The 14,866-nt window shown below is 36.8% G+C and overlaps 1 protein-coding gene across 1 annotated transcript in view; it reads right to left on the bottom strand.

Annotated features, from left to right (window-relative positions):
- The window catches only part of LOC150088381 (phospholipid-transporting ATPase ABCA3-like), a 286,503-nt gene that overhangs the window by 47,611 nt on the left and 224,026 nt on the right, over positions 1-14,866 (bottom strand). Inside the window, exon 15 of the mRNA XM_090369476.1 lies at positions 1,000-1,869. Coding sequence (XP_090225602.1) covers positions 1,000-1,869 — 870 coding nt within the window. The remainder of the gene's footprint in view (positions 1-999; positions 1,870-14,866) is intronic.

Genomic DNA, 14,866 nt, shown 5'->3' with positions numbered 1-14,866 from the left:
GTCGGATAGTTTTTACCAGGTACCACTAAGTTGTAGAATGGTAATCCCTTCAGCTCTCTTAATTCACGCAGCAGCACTAATTGCCTGAAGACCAGAAATGCGAACAGGGCATACTGAGTTAATTCTCTCCTAATCCGTTTGCTATATGAAAATTTTCTCGCTCAACGGAAACTATTTTAAATGTAACTTCCAAGGGGAATTCAAAATAATTAAACAGTGGTCCGACTGAGTAATTTAGAATTACTCAGTCAATTTACATTTTTCACTGTCCGACTGAGTAATTTAGAATTACTCAGTCGGACAGTGAAAAATGTAAATTTAGTTAAATAATTTTAAACTTATTTGAGTAGTAGATAAATATGTGAAAAAAATTTACGGAATATTACAAATTTCAAAGTGCACTGCATCCAAATGTCACACGTCACTGTTAATAAAGGTGCCGGCACACCGTATCATTGTGTACCATCACAAAAAAAGCACTGGATTTTTCCCATATACAGTTACTAACTTACTAAATAATTCTGACATTATTTTGTATAAACAAGATAATATTAAAGAATACTATTCTAAAATTTCCTCTGGTGATATGTATGATTAACACATGTAAGGCTCAAAAGGTCTGTTACTTTTCTACTTTTTAAGTGTTTATAAAGCTATGTGTTAGTAATTTTTTGTATGTAAGTTACTGAATGTATATTTAATTTCTATTTCAATGTAAGCCTCTCTGGCCAAAGAGCAAGAAAAAACTGCCATATAGGGCAGCTCTTTCATTGTACATAAACTTATTTGAGCTGGTAACCGATAGTTATTTATAATATTAATCAAACATATAGCATATATCAATCATCTTGATAAACATGGACTAAATGGGTTTGAATCTGTTGGATGGTGGATTAAAATAAACATAAATGCAATCAAACATATTTAGTTTCTAAAAGAATTATGGGCCAAGAAAATATTAATTATATTTATAAGGTAAAATTAAGCAAAATCACTTACCTATAGATTCTGAGTGACCGGTGAAGACATGGTAATTATCAAAAATGGCAAATGGAATAAGTATGAATAATACACATATGATGTGAATTGCCAAGTCCCACAAAAAATTTACAATCCAAAATATATATCCATCTAAGCCAGTCATCAGTTGCAGTAACTTTGCCTTAGATACTCTTTCATGAATAGGCAAAAGAACAAAACTTGAAGAAAGAAAAGTCAAGGATAAAGGAATTAAAACTGCACATAGTATGCGACCAACACTATCATCATAATATTGAAGACCATGCTGTGACATATGAAAAGGATAATTTTCTGCTGTGAGTGATATATTTTCTCCAGTTAGGTACCTAACAATGGCATTATTCATTAAGTTGAGGGACATTGCTCCTACATGTAATGGTTCTCCATTATACCAAGATATAAAAGTCAAATTGTCATTACTCACATTAGTCTGCCCACCATGGTAATATTTAAGATAATCTTTGAAACTGTTCTTTCCAATATCTAAGATATACTGTGTAGGATTTTGCACAGCCTTTACAGAGATTCCTGCATGCCTCAAGACATTCTCATATTTGGTAAAAAAATTTTTTTCTTTTGATGTATTGTGACTGGTATAAAAACCATCAGATGTTCCATACACATCTTGAATATCCAGTTTTAGAGGTGGCTGTTTTTCATTTCCAATTTTCTGGGTATAAAATATAATAAAAAGCAGTAATGCCATAATAAGGCAAGGAATAATTATCTGAAATATTAGGATGAGCCAATGGCGTTTTGAGTAGTGCAACCTTTTTACAAAAAGTCCTTTAATCTGTTGTAATATGCAAGAATATCCTTTCAGTTTAGAAACTAGTAGCCATGTGTTTTCTAAAATAGAGAAATAAAAGAAATACAATTAGGGACTGTAATACATAAAAAACTTTATATATACTGAACTCATTGTTCAATTGCTTAATGTACATTTTTTAAAGATCACACAAAAATAATGGCATCTCAAGATATTCTATGATTGTTGTTGATTTTAATGAACATAAAAGAAAGAAACCCTATTGTATATTTAAAATAACAGTTATGAAATTAAGTCAAACTGTAATGTTTACCAATTTGGCAAGCACACAATTCAGATCTATATTAATCAATTTATGACATGATATGAGAAACTAAGATAATTATTTTAAATATGTGGCTGAAAATTAATAGCACTCATACACCATAAGAAATGGAACTTGCAACACCAAGAAGCAGCAGGCAGAGTTGGGTAAAAACTTACATGTAGCGTCAGCATGATACTACATGCAAATAACAGTGTTACATAAAAATAATGGCCTTCTGACCTTCAGGAGAGAGATAAAAGCTACTGCAAAGCTGTTGGGGAAACTGTGTCACTTGTTGGATGACTACCTCCAGCAAGGGTGGGGAGTTAGTTAATTGACGGAAATTTTGTCACAGTTTTCCAAAACAATGTCAATATCTTTCTTAAATTTGGAACCAGAATGGCATCCATCTCTACTGCCTGCAGGATAGAAGTAGTCAGATAATTGGTCTTAGTGAGTCCAGGTAATTGACTCATCAATGCTTGGATACAGCAGTTATGAGGAGGTGATCATATACACTGGAAAAGGCTTAGCAGGTAGACAAACCAACAAAATGTGAGGATAATATGATCAGGTAACAGAGCAATGACATGTAACAACCAACCTTACACAAACAATAGGGAGTTTACTAGACACTGAAGAGATCCATGTTGGGCTTTTTTTAATGAGGGAATAAATTATTTTATTCTATAACTGTTATCATTTCATTCTTACATATTTGCCTATATTTACTCCAAATGTCACCTGAATCCCCAACCTCCTTTTAGATGTTGCAATTCCCATGCCTTGGAATGTACATTTAACTAGCTGGAATAAACAAGGGAAGCCATATAGCTATAGTTGTTTAAAGCCTGGGCTATTATTTCTTAGTTAATGAAAATTGCCGTTATCTGAAATTGAAAAGAATGTCAACTGCTGATGAACACACTTGATTCAAATTTCACATTGGGTCCATTACAGAAGAGCACTTTGGAAAGATATGAGGATTTAACCTGGTAAGCTTGAAACTGGTGCAGTAACCCATGCCAAAACACCAGAAATGTGTAAGTGCAATCTGCTCACTAGCAGATAACTTTGGTAGTTGTTGGCGCATCGACTTCTGTGGCCATAATGCACCTCCCAAGGTTTTTGCAGTACTTTGATCCAAGCCCAAGGCGGGATTCGAACCTGCGACCTTTGGGTTGCCAGGCAGGCACTTTACCTACCCGGCTAGCCAGGTCGGCATAACTATAAGTAAGCTTACCTGAAGACAAACTAGCTGATGAAATATACAAGATTTTTTTTTTTTAATTTTATGTTAAAGTTGCACTATTACCATTTAGATTTCACAATTTCTAAATTAAAATTTGATCTAATCAATTGTTTTTTCTCAATGGAAAAGTTATCTTCTATCTGCAGTTCAGTCTAAAAATGTCATCTCTGAACTTAAGAAATGAACATAAACTGATTTTATTTGAAACAAAAATAAATACAGTGGTTGCTATGGGAAGAGAAAACACGCATAGCTGTTTTTCTTCAAATAAAATTGGTTTATGTTCATTTCAGAAAAACAACTTCCTCCATCATTTCATCGATTTCAACTGCATAAAAAGAGGTAAACTGCAGGATGGAAGCCTCCTCAACAATTCATGCTAAGGGAAATGGACCATAATTTGCCACGCTGGTCCAGTGTGGGTTGGCAGATCGACCGTATTTAGCAGTTAGGGGCTTGAACCCCGGGCCACTCAAAGAGCGTGTGCTACTGCACTCCCGCTCCTGGCTACGGAGGCCCTGATATATTATTAAAATGGAAAAGCTTATTTGACATAAGCCAATATTTTATCTGACTGTTATCAAATAAGGAGAGTCAATACCTGGGGAAAAATTTAACAACTTTTCCTTTGAAGTACTTGCAGTTGATTTTTGAGGTGAAAGTGGTAAAAAGTAAAAAGGTTGGAAAAGCTCCCACCAAATACTAGATGATCAGGAAATATGACAATTTCACAGACAAACTAATTTATCCTGTTTTGATGGTAGCACTTGTATTATCTGTGCATAGAAAATTTTTTTGACATTATCCATGCAGCACATCTCAAAATAAGCCATTGAGGAAGAAACTGTACTGTGAAAGAACTTCAGAATAAAAGAATATTACTTATGAAGCCATGTGATATTTGAATTTATGCAAGCCTTGCTAGAAGAAAAACTAAAACTCCTAAGAAAGGCTTGGTTCAAAGCTAAAGATTCTCTTTGAAAATCATTAGTTTTGAACCAATTTCCAAATAGGTCTCATTCATATACAAGCTCAACAAGACAGAAATTATAAATTAATCCTTTTTATTTTACAGGACAATTTGACCAAATATTTTTTAAATTGCATCCTTTACAAAGTAAGAGAAGTTGCCTAAGTTCTATTTGATATTTTTACTACCTAAGGAGTTCCAAATGTACTGAAAAGTGACAATGGAAGTGAATTCTCAAACTGTATTGTTGAGAAAGGGATGAACCACATTGGCCCAAGATATGGATGTCTTAACTACTGATGATCCTGTTCAGGTTGCTGAAAACTTAAATTTATTGCATCTGCATTCACATGCAAAAAATTCTTTAGTAATGTGAATACTCAAAACGTATCAAGTTATCACTGAGAACTAAATGATTTCATAGTAACTGAGAAAGAAACGAAATTATTGAAGCAATAAAAGAGGTGAGTAAACCTTTCACCATAATTGTGAGAACATCTATGGATTCAGATATCCCTATAGACTGGAGCAGTGCAAATGACTCTCTTATCCATAAAGTGGATCAAGGGATGAATTGAGTAATTACAGATCTAAGATCTGTAAGTGCAACTTCTCTTCCAGTGAAAGTAATGGAGACAGTTGGTAATGTATTGCTGAATAATCTTGACAGGAATGAAGTTATACAGAAATCACAGCATAGGTTTGTTAAGTTCTTGTCTGACTAATCTGATTAGCTACTATGTTGCAGTAACAAAGGGACTGGATGCAAAAAATAATTTTAACACTGTACAAAAATTGTGGCATTAGGGGCAAGTTACTGCTAGTGGAAGAGGACAGAGGGTGTTTATAAATGGGAACTACTCTTCTTGGACTAGTGCTTTTAGTGGAGATCCCTCAAGCTCAGTGCTGGACCCCCTTACTGTCTTCAATATTTAATGACACTGATGAAGTTATATCAAGCTTATTGTTTAAGTCTGCACATAGTACAAAGGTTGGCAGGGTGGTTAATGACAGGAATCGAAGCAAACTGGCAGTGAGATTTAATGATACAAATGTGGTATCATGCATTTGTAACATTAAATTAGTTGTAGTAGTAATCCCAGATTATCAACTGTGTGGTACCACATTCAGCAATAGTAAAGAATTAAAACGACCTGGGGATAACCATGAACTCAGACAAAAGTTATCTGAGCTGTGAAGACAGGTTGCTGGAATAGCTCAGGGAATTATGTCAATGATATGCAGGATTTTGCCTGCAAGGACAAGGAAATGATTATCTCATTGTATAAGGCAATGGTTAGGACAAATCCTGAGTAATGCATACAGGTTTGAAAAGGATGTTGATCTGCTGTAATGGTGCAGGGAAGAGCAACAAGTCAATCAAGGACACACAAGACTTCAGTTCTGCAAATTGCAGCACTTGAAAATTAGGCACCAGCAAGGAGACCTAATCAAAGTGTTTAAGGCTCAACGCTTTTGCTGCAGGCTTTTCCAATGACGATTTCAACCCAGGAATGAAAATAGCAAGATTGAGTCAATCTGGATTGGAAAGGGAAGAAACATTTTTGGGCTTTCTTTTCAGTATGACTGAATTAATCAACTTCTAGTGAAGGTTGCTTGACAAATTGGAAGAAAAAAGCTGTAAAGGTAGGGTAGTTCTCCCTCCAAGTGGATTAAAATTCTAAGCTACACATTTGCATTCAAGAGGCAGTGAGTGTGTTAAATGGATTAACTAAATGCTGATGGCATCCTTGTGCTCTCTCTCTCTCTCACATACAATACACATAAGTGGACATAAACTGAAAAAGGATGGCTGCATGACAGATGTGCAAAAATATGCTTTCAGCCAGAGAATAATTGACCTTTAAAACAAACTATCATCAATTGTGAAAGTTAGTAGTTCAAATAAATTCAAGGAACAACTGAATAAAATAATTGGGGGGAGAAGGCGAAAGTGTGTTTTTTTTGCTGATGCTGTATAAACTTTCTTCCTTGCATAGTATTAGTAGTTACAAACTTCATGAATTTTTACTTCATTGACTGGACTATTAAGAATAAAATAATTCTGAAATAGTATTTAAATTTAAAAATTAGAGTGGATAAAATAACCAAATAAAATATAACTAACTACTGTATAAATTAAAATATTTACAATAATAAAAACATCATGCATGGTAGATTTCAATGACTACACATCTTTGCCAACCTTATTTCATCATGTAGACATGCACTTAAATATCAACAAAACAACTTGTCTAGTGTAAGATATGGGAACATATGATTCACCACATGCAAATTAGCTAACATCGCCATAGCTCTGAGGAATGCACTATTGGCTCAAGGTCTTCCCCAATCTTATTAATGATATTAATAAGATTCAGGAGGATCTTATTTGAATAATAATATTGATATCATATACAGGATGTCTATAAATGGTAGGAACACTTTCAATAATTTATTGCACATTGAATAAGAGAGATACCATTTGAAAGAGAAAACATGAAAGTTTCCCAGTTGTTACTAGTTCCATCATTCACCGCCAGTTGGTATTACCTGTTGTACCCTCTACCACATGCATAGCCTTGTTGAAAGATAGCAACTTCCAGTCCTGAGACGGCATTTTGTGTGCTACTGTTTGATAAGAACAAGTGTGCAGCAGACATTCAAAGGAAATTTCGAAGTGTGTATGGTAAAGAGCCACCAACCAGGAAGGCTATTTACAAGTGGCATAAGCAATTTGTAAACACAGGTTGCTTGTGTTCGGGGAAAGAGCAGTGGCCAGCATAGTGTTACTATTGATAATGTAAAATGAGTGAGAGAGACATTCACAAGAAGCCCCAATAAATTAGTGTGGAGAACATTACGTGAGCTGCAAATGCCAGCCCCGACAGTATGGAAGGTTCTTCGTAAAAACTTTCTATGAAGCCGTATAAACTGCAGTTGGTGCATACATTAAAGGAAGATGACAAAGAGAAGCATTTCCAATTTTTTTGTGAACTGCAAGGACTGACAGAAGAACATGATGACTCCTTTAATTGCATAGTGTTTAGCAATTAGGCCACATTTCACACCAATGGGAAGGTCAACTGACACAACTGTCGAATCTGGGGCACCCAGAAACCTGAAGAGATAATTGAATATGAGCGTGATTTGCCAAAGGTGAATGTTTTCTGCGCCTTGTCACACCGAAAACTGTACGGACCTTTCTTCTTTGCCGAGTGCACTGTAACTGGGCTAACCTACCTTGATATGCTTCAGGTTGATGCCTCAAGTTCAGGAAGATAGCAGGACAGGGCCCCTCCCCACTTCCATAATGATGTTCGGACCTACCTTAACACTGAGTTACACAAGTGCTGGATCGGACATGCTGGAGAAAGGGATGAATGTTCCTTGAAATGGCTGCCGAGATCACTGGACTTAACTCTGTGTGATTTATTCTTGTGGGGCTACATAAAGGATCGTGTTTATGTACCATCTTTGCCACGTGACATTCAAGAACTAAAGCAGAGAATTGAAGAAGAAGCCACCACTACGGTCACACAGGATATGCTGGACAGGGTATGCCAAGAGTTCGATTACCGTGTGGACATTTGCCGTGTCACATGTGGGTCCCACATTGAATCGTTGTGAAGCGATGTAAAAAAAACTTTTGACATTTTCTCTTTCACAAGGTATGTATATGACACTGATATCTGTCCTAGTCTTTGTGCAATAAATCACTGAAAGTGTTCTCACCATTTATAAAAGCCCTGTACTTTGATTTCAGAAAAGCTTTTAATACTGTTACACATAAAAGACTGCTGGACAAATTGGAGCAGTATGGTATTATAGGCAAGTTACTGCTATGGATAAAGGGATTGTTGAATGGAAGAAGACAGAGTGTGTTAATCAATACACATTGCTCTTCATGGAGTCCCCCAGTGTTGGGCCCATTGTTGTTTCTATATTTATCAACGATACTGATGAAGACATTAGGTTTAATGCCCAAGTTTGCAGATGATACAAAGGTTGGTATGGTGATTAATGACAGGAACCTACTGCAGCAGAATCTAGAAAAGCTATGGGCTGAGAAATGGCAATTGAAAGTTAACACTGACAAATGCAAAGTACTGCATGTGGATGCCAGTAACCCCAGAGTAATGTACCAACTGTGTGGTGCCACACTCAGGGAAGTAGAAAATGAAAAAGACCTGGTGATAATTTTGCAGTCAAATATGAATTTCTCTGATCAATGTAGACAGTCTGCCAGGCAGCACATGGAGTTTTGTCAATGATATACAGGAATTTTGCTAGCAGGGATAAGGTAATTATCCCACTGTACAAGGCAATGGTCAGGCCACATATTGAGTACTGCATACAGGTCTGGAGGCCTAATTTTAGGAAGGATGTAGAGCTGCTGGAACGAGTACAGAGAAGTGCAATGATATTGGTGAGGGGGGGCAAAGGGGTGCTCTTACTAAGAAAGGTTTTAGTTCTACAAACTGCAGCATCTGGAGACTAGGCACCTGCAACTGCCTAGTCTCCAGACACTTATCTGATTGAGGTGTTAAAGGCTTTGAATGGCTTGAGCAAACTCAATGCTAATGGCATTCTTCCTCTTGCCCAAAATTACATGAGGGGGACATAAATTCAAATGGAGGAAAGATGGTTGTAGAATAGACATGCAGAAGTTTGCCTATAGCCAGTGGTTGGTTGGTTGCTGGAACAAACTTCCATCTGTTGTTGTGGAAGTTGATGGGCTTCCACAACAGAATGATCTGATCTATAATATATAAGTAACAGAGTCCAGTTATTTGCTGTCTTGGTAGTAGTGGGTGGCTGAAACCACTATTTAAACACAATAATTGTTGCATACAGCTAAGTTCCAGGCAAGAAGATCCTCATCCCAAATACCAAAAAACGTGGTGTTATGATTTAACTATGTTAAATCATTAAAGTACTTGTCAATTAAAAGCTGAAAATTGATAACAAATACACATAGCTCACTGGCCTGTATGTAGAGAAAAAAATAAAAACTACAATTTTCATGTTAACAAAGTAGCTAAAAAAAGAACACACTGGGAAAGGATGGTTAATTTAATATGTATGGTACTAACAGAGGAATTTTACAGCACTAAACTGTAGGCACACTTTTTTTTTAGTGATCTTCAAATGCATAACATGTACACCATAATGACTGTGCTTTCTGAGAACAATTATCTCTGATTGTGATACAGTCATACAATTAATGTCTTTGTAAAAATAATTTTTTTTACAGTGAAGTCAAGTAAGAGGATCAAAAATGATCACTGTATTATTTTTGTTAAATGTAAATTGTGATTTTTTTTTTTCTGTTTAATTGGAAGCAATTATGTTAAACTCCCATGAAAGTTTGCTTAATTATAAAATTTAGAAACATACCTTTAAAATAGATATATTTTAGTATGTGTTTAACAAATGAATACCTTTCTCTCTAAATATGCATATGCAAGCGAGCATGAGAGTTTTCATAGATTCAGCACCATGGCTGATTAGATATGAAAAAGAAAAGAGAACAGGGAAAGTTTAAAAGAGTGCACAGAAATTTTTACAGAGTAGTATTTTGCAACATATGCATTTCCATAATGGTAACTAGCTCAATTTTTGAAAGGAATATATTTGAAGTATTTCCAAAGTCTTTTATTCAAGTGAAAGGCTATGAATTTCAGCTTTGATGAAAAACTGCACTATTGAGATAATTTCATATAAAGAACAAAATGTTTCTGCTTTAACATGCAATAGATAAACTGCATGTTAATTAGATGAATTGAAACAAGCTTTAATGTTAGATTCTTACAGGTAATCCCAGAAAAAACAAAGTTAGGGATATCTTTCTCTACATAAGAAATTTTGGAAACACCTCTTTGAATCCTCCATTCCATTTAAAATAAAGAGCAGCCTGTCAAGTTTCTTTGGAGAAAAACTTTAGCTTTCAAAAGAGAACGTTTTAGATCGATAATCAAGAATAATTTTTTTTTTTTTGTATAAATTCTTTACACTTTAAAAAATATTGTTTATAACGTTTAGATACTACAAAGTAGTCTAAAGATAAATAAAATATAGTGGACACAGTTTAAGTCAGATGACAATTTACCAATAACGTATCTTGAAAGTTAGCAATACTAATTCAATAATTATGATAAACATGTATATAAAGTGCTTAGCATCATAATACACAGCCATTTCTGAATAAACAGAAAATTTTTAAGGTGGCATCGTTTTAGGTTATATCTCATATTGTGAATGCCTTCACAACGAGTTGCCATGATATTGCACTACTTCGAATAAGTAACGCTTCACCTAAGGAGAAGACTAGTGTTACTTATTCTCAGATAGGTACCACCACCTAGACAGCACTGTTTCAGGGCTATTTGGCCCTTCGTCAGTGAGTGGGTAGGTACCCAAGTGATGCAATGATGGCAAAAACAGTTATGAAGTATAACTCCACAATATGAGAGATGCCTGATGGTGTATGATGTATTTAGACTAAGGCGCATTTAGGGCTAGAGCCTCAAGCTGCGAACAAATTTAGACTATGTATATAAAGTGCTTAGCATCATAATACAGCCATTTCTGAATAAACAGAAAATTTTTAAGGTGGCATCGTTTTAGGTTATATCTCATATTGTGAATGCCTTCACAACGAGTTGCCATGATATTGCACTACTTCGAATAAGTAACGCTTCACCTAAGGAGAAGACTAGTGTTACTTATTCTCAGATAGGTACCACCACCCAGACAGCACTGTTTCAGGGCTATTTGGCCCTTCGTCAGTGAGTGGGTAGGTACCCAAGTGATGCAATGATGGCAAAAACAGTTATGAAGTATAACTCCACAATATGAGAGATGCCTAATGGTGTATGATGTATTTAGACTAAGGCGCATTTAGGGCTAGAGCCTCAAGCTGCGAACAAATTTAGACTATGTATATAAAGTGCTTAGCATCATAATACACAGCCATTTCTGAATAAACAGAAAATTTTTAAGGTGGCATCGTTTTAGGTTATATCCCACCTTAAAAATTTTCTGTTTATTCAGAAATGGCTGTGTATTATGATGCTAAGCACTTTATATACATAGTCTAAATTTGTTCGCAGCTTGAGGCTCTAGCCCTAAATGCGCCTTATGATAAACATATATTTTTCCTGTTGTGAATATTAGCATTAGTAGAGGCATTTGATGCAAGAAAGCAAGCTTATGCAGCATCAGCCAAAAAAAAAAAAACCACTTCCACTTCACCCCTCTGTTCGTTCGAAATACCTGTCCAGCTGAGCCTTAAACTTATTTAGGCTAACTTCCACGACAAGGGATGGAAGTCTGTTCCACCAACCAACCAACCAACCACCCACTGGCAAAAGGCAAATTTCCGCATATCTATCCTACATCTGTCTTTCCTCAATTTGAATTTATGCTCTCTCAGGTGATTATTCTGAGTCAGAGGACGAATCCCATCAGCATTGAGCATGCTCAAACCATTCAAGGCTTTATACACCTCTATCAGATCACCTCGCTGGTGCCTAGTCTCCAGACACTGTAATTTGCAAAATTTAAGCCTTTCTTCGTAAGAGCATCCCTTTGTTCCATTCACTAATCTTGTTGCCCTTCTCTGTACTCGTTCCAGCAGCTCTACATCCTTCTTGAAATGAGGCCTCCAGACCTGTATACAGTACTCTAGGTGTGGCCTGACCTTTGCCTTATACAAGGGAATAATCACCTCCTTATCCCTGCTAGAAAAATTCCTATATATCATTGACAATACACCATGAGCTACTCTTGCAGCCTGTCTACACTGTCGGAGAACTTCATATCTGCCTGCACAACCACCCCCAGGTCCCTTTCATTCTACCACTGTCAGCGTAGTACCACAGAGTTGATACGTTGCTCTGGGGTTGCTGTTTCCCATATGTAGTACTTTACATTTGTCAATGTTAAACTTCATTTGCCACCTCTCAGCCCATCTGCTCAACCTTTCCAGATCCTGTTGCAGCAGCGTCCTTGACAACCCTGCCAACCTTCATATAGTCTGCAAACTTGGACATTAAGCTTGATATACCATCATTAATATCATTTATAAATACAGAAAACAATAATGGACCAACACTGAACCCTGAGGGACTCAACTGATAACATTAGTCCACGATGAGCAGTGTCCATTGATTACCACTCTGTCTTCTTCCCCTCAACCACCCCTTTATCCATAGCAGCAATTTGCCTCCAAATGCCACACTGCTCCAATTTGTGCAGCAGTCTTCCATGTGCAACAGTATCAAAAGCCTTTCTAAGATACAAATATATAATATCAAAGTTATTCCCTGCATCCAGTTCTTTTGTGACTGCATCATAGTATCCAATCAAATTGGTCAGGCAAGACTTCCCCTTAACAAAACCATGCTGTGTCCAAGTTATAACTGAAGTCTTGCCTAGATGATCCTGCAGTGCTTCTTTAACCAGTGAATCCATTAATTTTCCTGGAACAGAAGTTAAATTCACAGGTCTATAATTACTTGTGTCAGCCTTTGATCCTCCTTTGTGAATTGGGGCCACATTTGCACATCTCCAGTCTATGGGTATCTCCCCTGAGTCCAAGGAAGCTCTCATAATTATGGCTAATGGATTGTTTACTTCCTTTGCCGCCTCCTTTAATATAACTGGATAGATCCCATCCACCCCAGGTGCCTTTCTTGTATTTATCTTAAACAATTTCTCCTCCACTTTACTCTCAGTTATTACAAGATTCTCTAGCTTACTGCCAGAGTTGAATACACCTCTGGTATTCCCCTCGCTGAATATCTCCTCATGTTTGAATGTCGATGCAAAATATTCATTTAGTTTATTAGCTACCTGAGCAGGATCATCAACAGTTGACCCATCGATATCATCAAGAGGACCAATCTGATTCATCCCCTTCTTTCTAGAGTTTACATAAATAAAGAACTCTTTGCTGTTTTTCTTTGCATCCCTTTCCAAAGATTTCTCGTAATCTGCCTTCACCTGCCTAACCTCCTTTGTAACTTGGTTACGGATCAACTTGTATGTATCCCATGCATTTTTCTTCTCTGCCATATGTCTCATTAGTTCATCTGACATCCATTTAGGCCTAAACCTTGAACAATATTTCTTAGTTGGTATGTAAAGCCTAGTAGCTTCCAAGATAAGTTCTTTGAATGCTTCCCATTTTGAATTTGCTGTTGGTAACATCATCAGTTGGTCCCACTGTATAGAATTTAAATACTGTCTCAGTCCATCGTAGTCGCCTTTACGAAAGCAATAATCCTTCCCTTTACCCCTAATGGTAGTTACCTCTTTGAGTAAATCCCACTTCAGCACACTTCCACCTAGTGGTTCATTTATCTGCAGATTCTTAATGCATGAAGAATCACTACTGATAATCAAATCAAGGGTATTACTCCCTCTAGTTTCCTCCCGATCATGCTGATGTAGAAAACAATCATCCAATAAATCCACAAAAGCCTTGCTAGTGTGTGAGTGACCAGCCCCCAAATTCCAGTCAATATCTGGGAAATTAAATTCCCCCATTATAAGACTCTCTGATTTACTGGCCCACTCTATTTCCCTGTACAGTTTCTTATTATACTCATCAGAGTCATTAGGCCTATAGCACACTCCTACTCTCAATTTTGATCTCCCAATGCTTAAATCACACCAAACTGACTCGACACTGCACTGTCCAGCGATGTCGACTGGCTTCACTTCCTTGGATTTTATGTGTTTCTTAACTAATAGCATAACCCCTCCTCCCTTTCTGTAGACGTTGTACTCCCCAAATTCCAGTTCTGCATTCCTTATATCTGTGTGACACCACGTCTCTGATATCCCAACAATATCTGGCTTTGATGTTTTGAGCAATACCTCAAATTCATCAAATTTATTTACTAAACTCCTAGCATTGGTGTATACGCAAGTATACCTGCACCCGTTTCTATTCTTAGCTACTCTAACACAACCCATGTGTTTACTTGTACCGCAATGGCTCCCAGCAGTCTCTGAAATATCATGCATCTTGTTTTTCAGGCTTCTGCTCATTCTAATAGAATCAGTGCAAGAATCTCTTTCACCTCTGCCAGTGGCTACTGTCAATCTATTGGTCTTTGTCTCCCCCCACGCTAGCAGTTTTCCGACCCACCTAACACTGCCTCGATAGCATCAGCAAATATTCTTGCACCCTTTCTATTTAAGTGTATCCCATCCCTGTAGAAGCAATCTCTCCTGTTAACAAGTACAGTCCAGGCTGAAAAAAATTCTACCCCTTGAGCCTTGCACAATCTTTCCAGGGCCGAACTGATCGACAAGGCTCTCATCATATACTCCCTCCTATCGTGTCTGGGCAGAATTGCAGACACTTTCAAATTCAACCCTAATTCTTGGCTTTTGTTCAACAGTGACCTGTACTTGTTAAGTAATTCTGCCGGTCTCCTACTCTTAATATCATTAGTGCCAACGTGTACAACTATATCACCTTTTGTGCCCTTAAAAGATGATATTCGCTCTACAACGTCATCAACCTTTGCC

The sequence above is a fragment of the Mastigoproctus giganteus genome, chromosome 3, assembly GCF_048544385.1.
Source record: "Mastigoproctus giganteus isolate SK-2022 chromosome 3, ASM4854438v1, whole genome shotgun sequence".
Lineage (NCBI taxonomy): Eukaryota > Metazoa > Arthropoda > Arachnida > Uropygi > Thelyphonidae > Mastigoproctus > Mastigoproctus giganteus.
Note: the sequence above shows the minus strand (reverse complement) of the source record. Positions and strands in the feature narration are given on the sequence as shown.